The sequence below is a fragment of the Calypte anna genome, chromosome 7, assembly GCF_003957555.1.
Source record: "Calypte anna isolate BGI_N300 chromosome 7, bCalAnn1_v1.p, whole genome shotgun sequence".
NCBI lineage: Eukaryota > Metazoa > Chordata > Aves > Apodiformes > Trochilidae > Calypte > Calypte anna.
In genome coordinates this window covers 25424037-25441128 of record NC_044253.1, presented here as the reverse complement: position 1 = coordinate 25441128, position 17092 = coordinate 25424037, and the positions used below count along the sequence as shown (strand labels likewise).

The window sequence follows — 17092 nt, the reverse complement described above, 5'->3', positions numbered from 1 at the left end:
GAGAGCTTTAGCTGGAACTCGGGAAAAAAAGGAGAGTTTATGGTCTTTGGAAGAAGGTGCAGGCAACTCAGGGAAACTACAAAGATCTCATCAGGCTACTCAGGGAGAAAATTAGAAGGGCCAAAGACCAACTAACTAGAAGTTAATCTGGCTACTGCCATAAAAGACATTAACAAATGTTTCAATACATATTTTAGCAAGAAAAGGAGGCCTCAGGAGAATCTCCAACCTTTATTTGATGTGAGGGAAAATACAGTGACAACGGATAAGGAAAAAGCTGAGGTACTCAATACCACCTTTGCCTCTGTCTTTAGGAGCAGTACCAGTTATTCTCTGGGGACCTAGCCCCCTAAACTGGAAGACAGGGATGGGGAGCAGAGTGAAGTCCCCATCATCCAAAGGGAAATGGCTGGCAAACTGCTACACCACTTAGACATACACAAGTCTATGTGACAGGATGGGCTCCCCCCAAAAGTAGTGAGGAATCTGAAGTGCTAATCAAGGCACTGTCCATCACCTATCAGGAGTCTTAGCTAACTGGGAAGATTGGAGATTGGTAAACGTGACACCCACCTACAAGAAGGGCTGGAAGGAGGATTTGGGGAACTATGGGCTCATCAGTCTGACATTAGTGCCAGGGAAGGTTAGAGAACAGATTACCTTGAGTACAATTACACAGCATATACCATAAATCCAATCAGCATGGGTTTATGAAAGGCATATGAAGGTGTTGCTAGACTAACTTGATCTGCTTCTGTAACAAGGTGACCTGCTTAGTGGATGAGGAAAAGGTTGTGGATGTTGCCTACCTAAACTTTAGTAAAGCCTTAGACACCATTCTGGACAGCATCTGGAGAAGTTGTCTTCCTATGGCTTGGACTGGTGTATGCTTCACTCCATAAAAATCTGTCTAGACCCAGAGAGTTGTGGTGAATGGAGTTAAATCCACTTGGCAGACAGTCAAGTTTTTTGCCCAGTCACTTTTTGCCCAGTGCAAAATGATAATGATGAATCCAATGGCAATTTTTCTGCTGTTCAAAATTACTACAAAGCCCTGGATTGGACTGTTAAGACCAGAAAAAGAAAATGAAGCTTTGTATGCTAATCAACATCTGAAGTTGTTTCTTACTGCTTTTTCCTAGCACAGAAACAAACTTCAGCTCTTCTGAAACAGCTCTAGAGTTTTGCTGTACTTACAAATTCGAAATGACTGCTGGGTCTTCTTCTGGTAGTTCAAGGACATCATCTTCCAGGTCACTCACTTTCACCTGCTTCACTGCCTCCAGAAGGAGAGACTCACTGGAGGGCTGTGTTGGGTGCACACCTATCAGAAATAGACAGCTCAGAAATTTTTTTGCTGTAACACTTTTGGAAACCTAAACTACTGAGCATCCTCTACTGTTGAATGTTGGTATTAAGTGAGATAAAAGAAACTAAACTTCTTGACTACTCCTGGGGATAAGCAGAACATTAAAAATAGTCCCTGAACTAACTTGAAATATATGTTGAATAATAACAGTATAGAGTATAAAAACAAAATAAAACACATTAGAGAATTTTAGAGTGAATTCTGTTGTGTTCATTTTCAATAAAATATTTTGCGGTGTTCTTCCAGACACTTAAAATTTCACAGAAAAAATTTCACAGAAAGATGCTGCACTTGGTTTTTACTAACTTGGGTTTACAAGAGTGTTATTTTTTTGGTTTGAGTCTTGATACCCAATACATGCAACTTGAAGATTCATCTCTGGTACACTTGTGAAACAAAGTGCTTCATAACTATGCATTAAATTGTAAGATAAAAAAGGCTTTCATCAAGTACTGCATGCTTAGCTTGGATCTCATTGTTTCCTTTCCTTGAAAAAATAATTTTATGCAAAAAAGCTATGTGACTGAGTGTTTTAATAAAGGAGGTGGGTTTTTTCTTTCTTTTCTCTTTTCAACAAAAATACATCTTTCAATAAAGCAAGCCAAATGAATTCTACTCAGTAGGAAGATGCTGTTTAGGATCAAAGCACAACTCTTATATTACAAATTTTACTACAGAGGAAATAAAGAAAATTAAAGATTTGTGTCTACCATACACTGATTCTTAAATAAGGTTTGTATCCTTAGTAAAGACTGAAGAATGCCAAGTGAAATCGAAAATACATACAGATTTACCTAAATTATCTCTCAGGTCACTAGCATCCTGATGAGAATTGAAGTTGTAGTTCTGCACTAGTTTTAGTCTCATACGTGAAAAATTTTCAACATTTGAAAGTTTCCAGTGAATGGGCTGCTGTTTCCTAGGAAAACAAGAATATGTATAAAAACAGTTAAAATAAGGTAATAACTCACTTGGATGAACCGGTTATCAAAGAGTACAGGTTTAGAGAAATACTGGTTATCCACTTATACACTGTAAAACATAAAAACAATAAACTGCATTTTAATTTTATACTTCATATTCCATCTCTGATCATCCTTAAAGAACTTTGTAAACAGTATCTATTTTCTACTAAAAATCAAATTGTTTACGCTTTCAATTTATGACATTTTTAAGAATTAAAAAATCTTTATCTGGAACTTCTCCAAAAGTTAAGACAGGCAAAATGTATTATTTTAAATTAAAATTAGCTTCACACATATAAAGTTAAGTCTTTATTGACAAGTCTAATCTCTCTTCTCCAGCAGAGCCACCAATCTCTAAGGAAGGTTTTGCAATTGCTTCATCAATAACTTCTTTAGTACTTGGTAAGAAAATCTAATATGCAGATAATCAGCTCAGCATTACACATCAAACTTTGCACTTTGATAATTATATGTAAAAAAAAAAATAATTAAAAGGGATGCATTCTATATTACTTTCACATGTCAAGAGCGGTTACCTGAGTTAATTTGACAAGGTTTTAACTGTTCTAAACAGCAAGTTAGTCATTGAGCAAATTCCATTTAAGTATCATATACTATTGGATTTAAGAACTTCACTCTTACATTTCAGACCAAGGACCACGTTCAGAGAGCAAGTAAAGCTGGACTGCTCTCCACTGTCTCAGAACAGCTGTGTGCTGACTGTTAAGTTGCTTTAGCATGCTGTTGTACCGCAGGTTTTCCTGTCGAGCCTTTCTGCTGAATGGTTCCACAAAATACTCCTGAAAGACCATTAAAAATAAATCTAGCACTGAAATCACAGTTGTGTGGCTTGCAAGAATTCTCATAAATTAAGAAGGAAATAAAAAAGCTCTAGCAGTAAAAACGTGTAGAAATTTCAGGCAATGCTTATGAAAGAAATTCTAAAAAGCTTATTAGTGGAAGCCAAACTTCTAGGTAAAGATATGAAGAAAGCATCACCAATGCTGAATCCATATGGAAACAATTTTTCAACATCAGAAACATGGACAGTATTGGAAACATAATAGGTAGGATTTTTCCTTAAAATATAGTATTCTAGAATGCAACTCATCAACTCATACTCTGTTCTTCCTTTAGGTACTTTGAATAAAAATGACTTACTACAAGGATCCTTACTAAGAAGACAGAGAAAATATGAGACATGTAATTTAGCTATGATAGTTTCTGTAATTAACAGTTAATGCTAAGACTGAATCTGGGCCTTATACAAAAAATTCAGCCAAAGACAAGTTTATCCACACATTAGCTAGGAACTGTTCATTGTTTTAAAAGTTTCATTGTATTGAAGTAGGATTTTTTAAAAAAATACCAACAAAATGAGACTGGCTCATCTCATAGTGGAGAAATGGTTAAATACAAAACATAAATCAGAATAAAGGAAGGTGGAGCTTATAGTTGAGATAATTCTAGGTTTCTGAGCTTTGAGAAAGGCCTACTGTCTTGAAATAATTCTGCTTACAGATAAGACTCTTAAATAAAAAGAACAGGATTTAAAAGCTTATTCTATGAATGTCCATACAATGTTCATAAAATCTTAAAATAGTCAACCTGCCTGCAATCACTTGAATTCAATCATCCTAGTACTCAGTCTCCCCATCTTTTAAAAGGCAACTCCTAAGATATTTCTTCTAAGAGAAACCTGCCTTCACTCAAAACCTTACCTGAAATTTAAGCTTACTTTCTCCTCTCTCCCGGTCTCGCTTGTGCATGTTCACCATAAATGCTTCATAACAGTCTTTCCAATAAAGTGCCATCTGCTCCTGATCATGTCTGAATGAATTCTCTTCATACTGTTTCATATTTGGAATAATCTAATCCCACCAAAGCAAAACAAAAAAGACGTCACTTCTGAAGCAGTTTCTCTGCTTTCATGGTTAAAAAGAGGGGGGGAAATATACAAAAAGTATCTACTACTTACATATTTGTCAATATAAACTTGCCACTCATCAGAGCTGCAGTATTCTTGAAAATCCTCAAAGAAAGATGGGCTGCCATTGGTAGGGGGCAATGAAGGGAGATGCAGGTCCATGAAGAGAAGTTCATAAATCTTGGATACCAATGTCCGAACAAGAGGAATCAAAAATGAGTAAGTTTCTGTCTTCTCTTCAATTGATCTACTCAAGATACCTTCCAGCTTTCCCAAGAGATAGCATCCTTCAGACTGGCTCTCAATTACTTTGGTCTGGAGAAGGGTGTTTAGTTTGGCTGCTGCCATAGCACAGACCTACACAAACAACAAAAAATAAACACAACCCTTAAAATATAAATTTTTGAGCAGGTATCTTTTTAGCACTGGAGTATGTACATATTCTTGCTGCATCCCAGGTAGCCAGTAGGCACACATGCAAATATGGGCACTGATTATTCATCCTGTGACGACCAAACCTGAGGCAGCTGCAAACCCAAAGTTACACAGCTGCATGAAGACAATCACATACCTAGACCAAAAATCCTGGTTTTAGCAAAGGGCTCATATTCCAGGCACAGCCCTGCCAACTTTGTTCCAAATGTTGATTAGGCAGAGCAGTCCAGGTTCATGTAAACTTCATGTATGTAAATCTGAAACTGCTACTAATGTAAATGTTATGGTAAAAACAAAAAGTCATGATCAGAATCACCATCTTACTACCACTAATGCCTACATAATCCCATCTCAAAGAGCTTGCCCTCTGCCTCCCTCTCACATTAGGAGGTGGATGCTGCTAGGACTGCATGGAAGGAGCAAGGACTGCCATGGCTCTGCTCACTGGTAGGAACAGCTTCTCCATAAACCACAACAGTTACATTAAACAGGCACTTAAAACCACTTGCAGGAATTTGCAAACAAACCTGTAAGTTATCTTGTGCAATGAATCCAAGGAGCAACTGGACTTGCACCTGTGAGAGCCTGGTGGCTTCTGGGCCCACAGAGTACCAGACTGAGAGGCTATCCATGAGAGTCACTAGTTCTTCCAAGAGCTATAGTAGAAAAAAGATTTGCATGAAATAAAATTAACAATTATTCAACCCAGAGACACAATAATTTCAAAGACACGAGAAGCTGTGCTCACACTTCTAAATTATCCAAACCCAGAAAATTACCCCAGACCACTGCAGTTAAACCAGTAATTTGAAACAATTCCTGACTACTAAAATCTACCTATCACAGCTCAAGTATCTCCCTGAATAAAGACAAAACCAACACTCAGCATATATGCTTAGGTTTTTCCTCTATTTTAACTCCATCAAATGCAATTCCTTTAGAAAAGTTACAAAGTCCACAAGCAGGTTTGGTGTCTTCACCAAAACTGAAAACACACTATTATTAATAGCACATATACCATACCCACTTGAAGTTTCCAGGTTCATCATATACAGGATTTTCTTTCTTTTTTTTGCCTTGTTTTACATTATTTGAGTGTAATGCTAGTATAATTTACAGCAACCCCAAAAAGGAAGTTTTCTTTCATGAGTATCTGATTTAGAGAAATGCCTGAAACTTCATAACAACCATTAATGTATTTTAAAAAATAAATTAAAAAAAGGAAATGGGAGGCATTCCTTTCTGTCAGTATTTTGACACTAGAAGTGATACAAACCTTGTGAAAGGTAGGTATTCACAAGCCAAATAGCAGTTTTCACTATCCAGGCATAATTGCTTAAAACTAATCTGCCTTGATACATTCCCTAATAAATTACTTAAATGAAAAATAATTCTTTTGTTTTGTTGTGATTCTCCAGAATCACATTAATGCTTCTGTGGCTGAAAGCTGTCCTGCTTAGAATATTGTGGTGCTCTAAATTCTCCCCAGGCACAGTGGGATATAATTTATGAGGGTATTGTTATTTTCAACTCAGAGTTGGCAGTAAGTACAATTCTTATCACTCCAAAGTTCAGATCTCATTTCTAATTAGATTTCAAAGCCAGATCACAGCAGAAGGCAAAGCTTTTACTAAAAGGAGCCTTTTAAAAAACAATAAAAAGCTTTAAGATTAAGCTGTTTACTTATAAGTGGGCATTTTGGAAAACAGTTTAGAAATTATTGTGTTGACAGCTATTATCATTACAGTTAATCTTTTTCAAAAGAACTAGAATTTAAAAAATAATATTTTAAAGATTTATCATGACATAATGATGTTTTCCATATAATACCTCTCTTCTTTAGTCATGACAAAGAGAAATGCAATCACAACATAGGGAAGGAGGCAAGACCACTGCCAGAAGCTACATAAAAAGAGGCAAATTAGGGGTGTCTACAACATATTTAGTGAAGGGCAGGACAAACAGCCAATGACAGAAAGCTCTTCACTTACTGCTTACTGTGTTTGCTAGTCTTTTCTGACTGCCATATGCAAACAGCCCAATTTTATATATATGCACAAAATCATGTTGAAATTCGAATACTAGTAAAAGCCCAGAAGTGGAATTTCTCAGTTTGCAACTGAGAGCAAAGTTTTGGATGGTCTTTTATTCAGGACACACACATAGAGACATACATGCTGATAAAGGGTGAAAAACTGATGCAATTTCATTAGCTCCTATATTTTCTAAACATTTCTCCAGGTCTGAAGATAACTGGATTTTCAATAAAGAGTAATACGCAATGTGTATTTAATTCTCAAAATTAACTATATTCCCTGTAGTAAGTATTCATGTTTTTTTACTCATTATGGCACAATGTAAAGTACTGCACTATGAACTTGTACTCTGTAGTATCCTTAGTTTAAAAATGTATGCCTAGACAAGATGACAGTATCCAAGATGAATACTTTTTCATTACTTTTTCAGCCTATATACAGTACTTCCATTATGCATTTACTTACTGTACCTTTTCTGTCCATAAATTTGAATTAATTTGTCCTTCTGCCTGTAGGAAATCTTGTACAATTAGCAAGAGCTTGAAGGCATTTTCAGCATGGGTAGGGAGAGCTTTTGAATCTCTGTTATCAGTGACTGACCATTCTAACATCTTCTCCAGCAAGCTGTATGGAAAACAAAATCCCGAAGTAATTACTACATCTTGTAAGTGTAAGTGGCTTTAAAAAATCCAATTAAGTATTTAATCAAACCTCAGTCCACAATGACATAACTGCCAGCTTCTTGATAAGCCATTGAGGTAAAAGAGATTGTAAGAAGCTCATGAAACCACTGATACAGCTGCAAAATCTTATGGCCACACTAGTTTACTAAATAGATAGCAGAATGTACTTCTGACAGTATGTGAAGAGAGAGTAAAGTACATCTCGTTGGGAAACATCACTTCCTAGCTTCACTATATCCTTTACTTCTGCTTTTCATCAAAAGGGATGAAAGAACCCACCCTCAAACTGTACACTTACTTGAGTTTTATTTCATGAGAAGGTTGCAGCAACTCATTAGATATCCCCAGTTTGGTCAGTGCAGAAAACACCTGTCCTCTCTCAATCCAAGCAGCATCATCAGATTTTTCAATGCCTTTCCACATTATACATAGTAGGATGTCTGTAAGTAACTGTATGAGTTCATTATAACCCCCCTACAAAAGAAGAAAAATAATAACAGCCCTTATAGTCTTAAAAGACCTCAAATCATTTCTTGTTCATCATAGTCTCTTTGCTTGCATGTTTTAGCATTTTTGAAAACCTGGTAGTCTGAATTCTGCTTTCTAAATATGTGAAAACATGTATTTATACATTTTTTAAATATATATTGTTATATACATATATTTATACATTTATACAAGCTACAAGACTGTAGCTTGATTGTATGGTGTAACAGATACTGATTTGACTTCTACATCATTATTTCAATCTGACCTTTAGCTACTTTTGATTTTTTTCACAGCAAGTCTGCTCCATGGATGAGGGGACTGAACACATCCTCACTAAATCTCCAGATGACACCAAATTAGCTGGGAGTGTTTACCTGCCTGAGGGTAGGAAAGATCTGCAGAGGAATCTGGACAGGCTGGATCAATGGGCTGAAGCCACTTGTATGAGGTTCAACAAGGCTGAGTGATGGGTCCTGCACTTGAGTCACACAACAACCCCAGGCAATGCTACAGACTTTATGGGGAGTGGCTGAAAAGCTGCCCAGTGAAAAAGCACATGGGGGTGCTGGGTGACCCCCTGCTGAACTGAGCCAGCAGTGTGTCCAGGTGGCCAAGAAGGCCAACAGCATTCTGGCAATCAGGACTAGGGCAGTGATTGTACTTGGCACTGGTGAAGCTGCATTTCAAATATTGTTTTCAGTTTTGGGGCCCTCACTACAAGGACTTGGAGGTCTTGGAGCATGTCCACAGAAAAGCAATGAAGGTGTGAAGGGTCTCGAGCAGAGGTAGAAGGAGGGACTGAAGGAACCGGGGCTGCTGACTCTGGAGAAAATGAGACTGAGAGGAGACCTTATCACTCTCTACAACTACTTTAAAGGCTGTTGTAGCCAGATGAGGCTTGGCCTCACAAGTAGCAAGTGACAGGACAAGAGGAGATGGCCTCAAGTTCCACCAGGGAAGGTTTTGATCAAATATTAGGAAAAATTTCTTCACGGAAAGAGTTGTCAAGCATTGGGACAGGCTTACAAGAAAGTGTTTGAGTCACCATCCCTGGAGGTATTTAAGAGACAGTTAGATGAGGTGCTTAGGGACATGGATTAGAGGTAGACCTGGCAATGTCAGTTAATAGTTGATGATATTAAAGGTCTTTTCCAAACAAAATGATTCTATGACACTATGCCTCTTCTGGAAGATAAAGGTTGCTGAAATACAGGGCAGGGGGTAGAAGAAGTTTGCAAGTTGCTTTGGGGTTTTATGTTTTTTCTTTAAATCTGTTCCAGCTAGGTGACCAAAAAAGAAGAGACATTACAAAAGGAAGTACCCTTACTCACTATAATATTTTTTTCAGAAAATCAAACAGGAAGAAAAGGGTCAATCCATCCATTTATTAAAAAAAATTAAAAGCAATTGCAGACATTTGGAGAAATGAACCACATAGGGAGTGAATTACTTACTCCTTGGTTTTCAAATAAAGAAAGATCAGCCGTGAAGTTCACATCATTTGTAACACCCAGCTCTTTGTCAGGCTGCCCAGAGAATGGTTTTGTGTTCTCTATAGGTGATGGTGTGCTGGGCTGGCTATCCGTCATCTGATTCACCATGTCAGTCATTTCATAAGAGTCAACACTGGACAGATCTAAACTCAAATGTGAAGGGTATCTGTGCCACGAATCTTCTTGGTTCTCTGACCTAAAAGAAATCTCCACTGTGGATGCATCTTCCAGTGGCATAACAGAGAAATGAGCAGGGACATTCAGGGATTTGTTGTCTTCTAAACTCCACTGATTAAAGAGACTATTAACAGATACAAAGCTGCCAGTTTTGTCTACCTCTGTCTTATCAGGTTGATGTTTCTGAAGTTCTTCAGCAGAAGGTTTTTTTTCCTCTTCCCTTGAGGAACCAGTCCTGTTCTCTTTAAAGTCCATCTGGATTTCTGTGTTTTCTTTCAGGAACAGTCTAATCAAAGTATCCTGCCAGCCCAACTGCTGAGCAATCTGTTGTGCTGCATCCAATTGGGAATGCAAAAGGTGCAAAACCTAAGGATAGGAAAAGATATCCCATGCCTATACATTAATTTAACTTTAACTGTATTCATTCTGCCTTTTCAATGAAATATTTTATGATCTTAAAACTTTTTTGCCTTTAAGAACATTGTAAAATTACCACAACTGCCAAATAAGAAGCAAACAAGCAAAAAAAAACCTGACCCATTTTTCTCATGAGAAATACAATTTGAGAGAAAAAAAAAGAAAAAAGAAAAAACTTCTCAGAAGTGAGAAAAGAAGCTATCAAAGCACTTTGGCAAATCTTTGTATTTCAGCCATTCTTCTGCAACAATTCCTGCAAAAGACAATCATTGCAACCACTAATCCTATCGAGCTCTTAGTCTATCAAATAAAACAAAAAATAAATCTAGAACTGAAGGGATGCTTGATTATGAACTATTAAATAGATAAAAGTAAGAAAGCTGCAGTATTCATAGCTTACTGGCAGTGTACATCATTTGACTTTGAGAAACCTTGACAAGCAACACAGTGCTTCACAGCTATATTCAGTACTACCAAATCCAGTGACAAAAACTGGAGTGAGCTCAGTTTAAGAAAAGGTTTTCCTTTTCCCCATCTCTTCCCTGCATCCACAACCACTCTTGAACCATAATATGTTCTATAACACAGTAATACAAAAGCCTCGATCACAGTCTCAAGCATCCTTTGAGTAAATTCAGCAATTCAAGGAGTCTACTAATTTTAACCTGTAAAAAATACAAGCTATTTGAGAATCACAATAGAGCCTTCACTTCTGCTTTTTAAAAGGACTTGAATACATAAAGGTGAACATTAAGTGACAGATGGGCTGCATTTTTATCATAAATTATTGCTACAGGAAGCAGTAGTAACAAATACAGCTACTGTCCCTCAAAAAATAGTTCAGATATCACACTGAACAGTCTCTGGGATTAAAGGACAGGATTCCAGTTTTAAAGACAACTGACCTTTCTACAGATAACCACTCTCATGTTAATATCTGATCTATGAGCCAGGTGCACTACAGCGAGGAGATCTTTGTAATTCACAGCGGGATCTGTAGAGGAGAAAGAAAAAACAACACAAACAATATCATGCAAAAGAATGCAACAGCTAAATATTAAAAATTGCCTTTGAGGTTAGGTCTACATCCAGAGATAGTGAAAGGGGCAAACTTGATGGAACAAAGGAAATGGTAGCTGAGACTACTGTGAACATTGAATAGAAAAGCTCGGTGATGTAACAACACTTATTTTCCTCAACAAAAAAACCCCAGATTTTCTTTGAGCAGCGGGAGTTTACTAGTGGTAGGCACAGCACTTGCCAATTACCTGCAGACAGAACCTGGTTAAGAAGGTTTTTAATAAGAGAAACAGTAACTGATGATTCATTCAGAAGAAGCCCAAGTCCAGAGTATCCCACTTCTCTGAGTCTCATACGGTGTTTACTGCGTTCATAAACTTTAGTACATTTCAGCATCTCTTCCACAATCTGCAAGAAAAGTACACACAAATGTGAATCAAACACAAGAAAGCATCCAGACCTCTTAAACCTAATTGCTTGATATGCATTAGCCCACTGGTTTTAAAATTTACTTTGTAAGCTAACTCAAACAACATTTGAGTTAGCTTACTCTTTTATTATTTTTTTTAAAGATCCCAATCCTTAGATAACACCAATTCCATTGTGACTATTACAGAGAACAATACCATCTAGCTAATGTAACAGAAGAGAGAAGAAAAAGATAATCAAGACTTGGATGATTAGTGTCTTTGTAATTGCATACAGTTCTGCAGTCAGACCATTGAAAAATACAAATTCATATTCAACCCATTAATTTATGAATTCACTTCATTACCTTGAATACAAGTTCTCTAAGCCTGTCAGAGTATCTCGGATGCAATAACAGAGCATAAAGAATATCAGCATTCCCTGGTTCAAAAAGCAATAAGAAAAGCTGGTCTGGGGTCGGGCTGGAATGAAGCAGGCTGAAGAGAACATCCAGAATTCCACAGAGCTACAAAATTAAGACAAGTAAATTAATCCACACTTCACTCAGACTTCATGCTCTGTTTGGGTAAAATTGTCTTGGCTTTTAAATTTTACCCTCTGCTTGTTACAAACAAGACATTTTGTTTGTTCAGTATAGTTTACTGAACATATAGTATTACTATATATTACTAAATATAGTATTACTACATCTAAAATGAGAGGATTTGGATAAAATTTTTATAACACCATATCAAACTGCAATTAGAGCTACAAATCAAATTGAAGTTCTGTTGATGTCTACAAAATAGAAACCACATCATTACAATTTCTGATCACTTGAAGTCAAATTAATTCAGTTTTGCAAATGAACTTTTCTAATGCCAGTATGCACATTGTGTGCTTCTTCCTCTCTTCAGAGGCTAAAAATTACCACCAAAACCATGGTGACCTGTAGAACATTTTGTCAAGTTGCCAGTGTGCTCCTATAACCATCCTCAGCTGCACCTAGACAGAACCAAGTAACACTTTGCTTGTGGTCTTTTTCCTTTTTGTTCCCCCCCTCTGTTAAGCACACAAAACATGAGATTTCTAAACACCAAGAATTAAAACTAAAACAGTTTATATTGTTAATTTATGTCATATTGGATACCTGCTCCTCCTCACTGGTGGCAGCTATGTATCCTATGATGCTCTGTATTTCTTCATGTGTTCCACCTTTGATCAGGAAATATTTGATCAGTCCGTAGAGAGATGTCCGTATTGTTCTCAGGTCATCAGGAGCCAAATCACTGTCTTTACAGCCACTCCTGCACACCATCAGACAGGAAAAACAACCTAAGGAAGTTTTTCATAACTCACTAACAGCAGTTTGGTTGGGCTAGTTTTGTAATTTTTTATCTACCCAGATATGATGGCACAGGCTATCAATTTTTACTGAATTAAGGCAACTAACTGAGTAGTGATATGCAATAGCACATGAGAATTATCAAGACTATAGAATCCCTGAAATGTAGACCTGTACTAATCTGGATACAGGACAGGATTTCAGGTTGTCTCCTCCTACCCTCCAAAGGAAAGAGCAAGACCTCTAGCCAATCTTCCTAAATGACATAACTATATTCATAAGAAGATAAAAATCATTATGACTGACACTTCAAAGGAAGTCCTACTTCCTAATTCAAGGATACAAAAGAACTTGAAATTATAAACACTCTCTTTTCATAATGGTAATGATCTATGACAATTTGCATCATTGATAACAAGTCAATCAATTTTGTATTTTACTGACTTATTTTCCAAGAATTTATTGATATAAACTTACTATATTCCTATCATAAAAATTAAAGTAACACTAGCAAGTCAAACGGAAAACAAAATTTAATATACTTTTCAAAAGTAAATTAACCACCAAAATTTATATTTAATTTTCTCACTATAGTGGTGCTGAAAAAAACCCATAGCCACACACAATAAACAGAGGACTTAGAAGAGGTAAAACTCATACCCATAATAAATCCTGAGTGTATCTAAAAGAAACTGCACGCCATATTTCTTTCTGAAGAGCCTTCTACTGTCTTTGATGATTGTAGAAAGATACTGTATATGCCCTAAAATATAAAGTTTTCTATTAGAACCTAGATAGATTTATGTCCAGTGCCTTTGCCCAGTTGCCCAAGTCCAAGAGCTCACCAATTCTGAAGGGGAAGTCTCCACTGTTCCAGATACTGAAATCAAAAAGCAAGTGTTGGTGCATCTGTTGCAAAAGCTGCATGTTCTTTTCTACTGAGACTTGTTCTATCAACAACTGTACAGCCATCAGTACATTCACATCCATTAAACTGCTTGGCACCTTTCAAGAAAGACAAGTGTTAGTACTCACAACTTAATTTTTTTAATTCTGAGATTTTTACCTTCTACAGCAATGTTTGCTTCCATTAAAGCAACACAAGAAACACAGAATCAGTTTTGTTTGAAGATAGTACTATCTATAACAAAAAAAAAGCAGGACATGAAAAAAAGACAAAACACTGCATTTCACTTTGCAGATGAAGAACAATTCCTACACCTTTTTGTTTTCATAAAAATGAGAAAGACAAGTGTGTACTATGGAGACTTCTGAAGACCCTCACATCCTGGCCAGACGTTTCAAAATAATCAAGATCTCATCAATAACATTCATTACTAAAAGATGTTTCAGAAATTTGCTCACCTTCCGTAACAAGGCTCCTAGTGTGGCAACTCCATGGGAGTGAATGAGATTCTCTTGATTAATGTGATGTCTCTGGATAAAATGCTTTATCATCAAGATAAAAGTTGCAACAATGTTCTTCTCCAGGCGTGCTTCTGCAAAACAGAACAGCAGTAAAAGCCTCAAAGTTTATTGTTGGATTGCTGCACAGAAGTAGAGGAGAAGTGTTGGTTATATCCCCCACTATATCTTGAATTTCTCAATTCCATTTCCTCTCTTTCAGTTACAACTCTTTACATATCCTGCAATTATTCTCTCTCCGTAGTTGCAAACTGTACTTTCTATGACATACAAAAAATTATAAAGATATTTTTGTTTACTAAAAACCATTTCATATTTGAAAAAAAAAACAACAACACCGTTTTCCCTCTGCAGGGTCTGATTTCCCATGGATTTCTGCTAAGATCAAAGTTCGCTCTCAGTATTAGCACAGTTTTAAAAGGTTTCATAAACCTTCCTTTCTCCTTTTTGAATTTTGATGCTAAAGTCTAACTGCGTGTGGCAGAGGTAAGAATTCTATTTCCTAAGTAAATAAATGTTCAGTTGAAGGCTAAACAGCACTGTTCTGGTGCTGCAAATTTTCACGTGACTGTATGATTCCACCTATCAAATACAATTTTCCAAAATTATCAGAACAAACTTTCCCAAACAGGAATTATAAAACTTCATACTTTCCCACTTTTACACTTAAATAATGAAAAGAAAAATAATGCTTTTAAATATAATTATATTTGAAATATGTTGGTAAATTAATTTTACATGGTGCAGAACTCCTGGTATTTGACATCCAAACAAAAAAAGCCTTTCAGCTTTAGACAGGTTCTTCAAGAAAGCCAGTACATAATGAAATCTCTTTCTGTATTTCAAAGGAAGGCTTTTAAAATCAAGTTGTAAAATTATTTTAGTTCAACCATGCTTTCCTACCTGATGCCTTTGTGGATGACAATACCACCCAGTCTCGCTCTACAGGAGTAACTAGTTCTGGAGGTAGGGTTTGCCCTTCAGACTTTTCAGGTATTTGTCTACCAAGAAAACTGATCTGCTCCAGCAATGGAAACAGCACATTCAGTCCACCAATACAGTTTATCATATCCTAAACCAAGATAAAACGGAGGCAAAACACCATAAATATACCATAACAACAGAAGCAGAAATTTACTCTGAATACAAGGAACCTTACCACAAATTAATCAGAATGTTTGCCTTGCCACTTTGAAGTTAGTTTAAGACACTGTTTAACAACAGAGCCGTCCAAACTCTAGGCACTGCAATCACACACATGCCTTCATGTCAGCTCTTGTTTTCAAAGTGCATTTTTACATTTCCTTCCTCCTTCCCCCCACATAACCATGAGAAACTGAAGGATAAAATCTTAGAAAGAATCTTCTGCTAAATGTATTTGAAAAACAGGAAAAAGGGACTAGTCACTTGGCAGAATTATTGGAACATTGTCAGGAAATGTAGGAAAGCAACAAGGAAGGCCAAACCCAGCAAAGAATGTAATAGAGAATAAAAAGGGGTTCTACAAATGCATCAGCAATAAAAGGAAGAACAGGGAAAATGTGGGCCCACTGCTGAATGAGCCCTTGCATTTACCTTGATGTCCCAGTTCACTACTTTGTTTCCAGTTAATCTTCCATGTAAAAGATTTGGAGACAGGTCAAGGCAAATTGGGTTTTTGCAGGCCTGTTAAACAAACAAAGGGGCTACAAGATCATTTAGGAAACAAGTTACAGATGCTTGAACACACAAGATTTCTGAATGATGCATAACATTGTTCAGGAACTTAGTGTCATTGTGTTGATATTACCTTAGATTTGACATTCACAATTTTACAATATAATTCTTTCTTTTTGCCCAACAAGAACAAAACCTACTCTTTCTGCAGTAAGACTACATTTCAAGAAAGCTCTCACACTGCTCTTTCTCGTCCCATAATAACCAGAGCATAAAGATGGCATGCTCACCTGTTGGGTGAAACAGGGAAAAAAAAAAAAAGGCTACCTAGAACTTATTCTGAAATTACTGCACACTGTGTAAACAAAGATAAACTATGTATTGTTTCATACCTTTGGTGTATAGTGAAGCAGGACCTTACTTGGGAGATCTGCTACTTCAGCCTCTTGAGACTTCCACGGAGTTAAACAGTTTGGACCTATTAAAAATTATATTTTTGAAATATATAAATTATATATAACACAAATACTTAAGTGTACACTGGATATTAATGTTGACCTTCACAAATTTTATACTACTGTGTTGCAACAAATAGGACACTCTGAACCATACCTATGAGACATGCTTTGAAGTAATCTTTGACTTAAATCATGCATTCCACAGGGTGTGCTTAAGAAGAAATACATTCTTTATAAAAAGCTTAACTATACAAAGGCAGACTTTTTAATACAAACAGATCTAAAATTTCTCTTTACAAATACCTGTCTCATACTTCCATCAGTCCTTCTGTCACCAAGCTCAACTGTCCAGCAAATGAGTGACATTCAAGATACTTTAGTAATACAAAATATTTCTTTTAAATGACAGGCATGTTCTCATGCTTATCTCTAACAACGGCAGATCATTAAGAAACTTAATACTTTAAGACTTTGAATCGTAAAACAGCTTATAGGAGTTGTTGGTTGGTTTTTTTTAATGATCCCTTAAAGAATTGATTCTTGTGCAAAAATCCCAAGCGTCCAACACCTTTATCATCGTTTGAATTTGAGGAGCTAAAGCAGGAGGGCTTTCAGACTCTGAGAGGAGGGGAACACATCGGGGTCTGTTCCCTCCCCAACCCTGCCCATACTCTATAAAGCTCCTGCAGACCGCAGCCCCTCCTCTCTTCCTGCGCTGCTGTTCCCCTGCGCTCCTTTACCCCCAGCTCCCCACCTGCTCTGCAGAATCCACATCCATGGGGTGCTGGG

At 36.8% G+C, this 17092-nt stretch overlaps 1 protein-coding gene across 1 annotated transcript in view; it reads right to left on the bottom strand.

Moving 5' to 3' along the window:
- The window catches only part of NBEAL1 (neurobeachin like 1), a 76811-nt gene that overhangs the window by 20961 nt on the left and 38758 nt on the right, over positions 1-17092 (bottom strand). The window contains exons 18-36 of the mRNA XM_030454002.1: positions 16238-16323; positions 15765-15854; positions 15093-15261; positions 14130-14263; positions 13610-13769; positions 13425-13527; positions 12570-12726; positions 11787-11945; positions 11260-11419; positions 10897-10985; positions 9359-9940; positions 7714-7889; positions 7203-7356; positions 5224-5352; positions 4313-4618; positions 4056-4205; positions 2977-3134; positions 2164-2288; positions 1198-1324 (exon numbers count right to left, since the gene is read on the bottom strand). Of these exons, the coding sequence (XP_030309862.1) occupies positions 1198-1324; positions 2164-2288; positions 2977-3134; positions 4056-4205; positions 4313-4618; positions 5224-5352; positions 7203-7356; positions 7714-7889; positions 9359-9940; positions 10897-10985; positions 11260-11419; positions 11787-11945; positions 12570-12726; positions 13425-13527; positions 13610-13769; positions 14130-14263; positions 15093-15261; positions 15765-15854; positions 16238-16323 (3214 nt within the window). The remainder of the gene's footprint in view (positions 1-1197; positions 1325-2163; positions 2289-2976; positions 3135-4055; positions 4206-4312; positions 4619-5223; positions 5353-7202; positions 7357-7713; positions 7890-9358; positions 9941-10896; positions 10986-11259; positions 11420-11786; positions 11946-12569; positions 12727-13424; positions 13528-13609; positions 13770-14129; positions 14264-15092; positions 15262-15764; positions 15855-16237; positions 16324-17092) is intronic.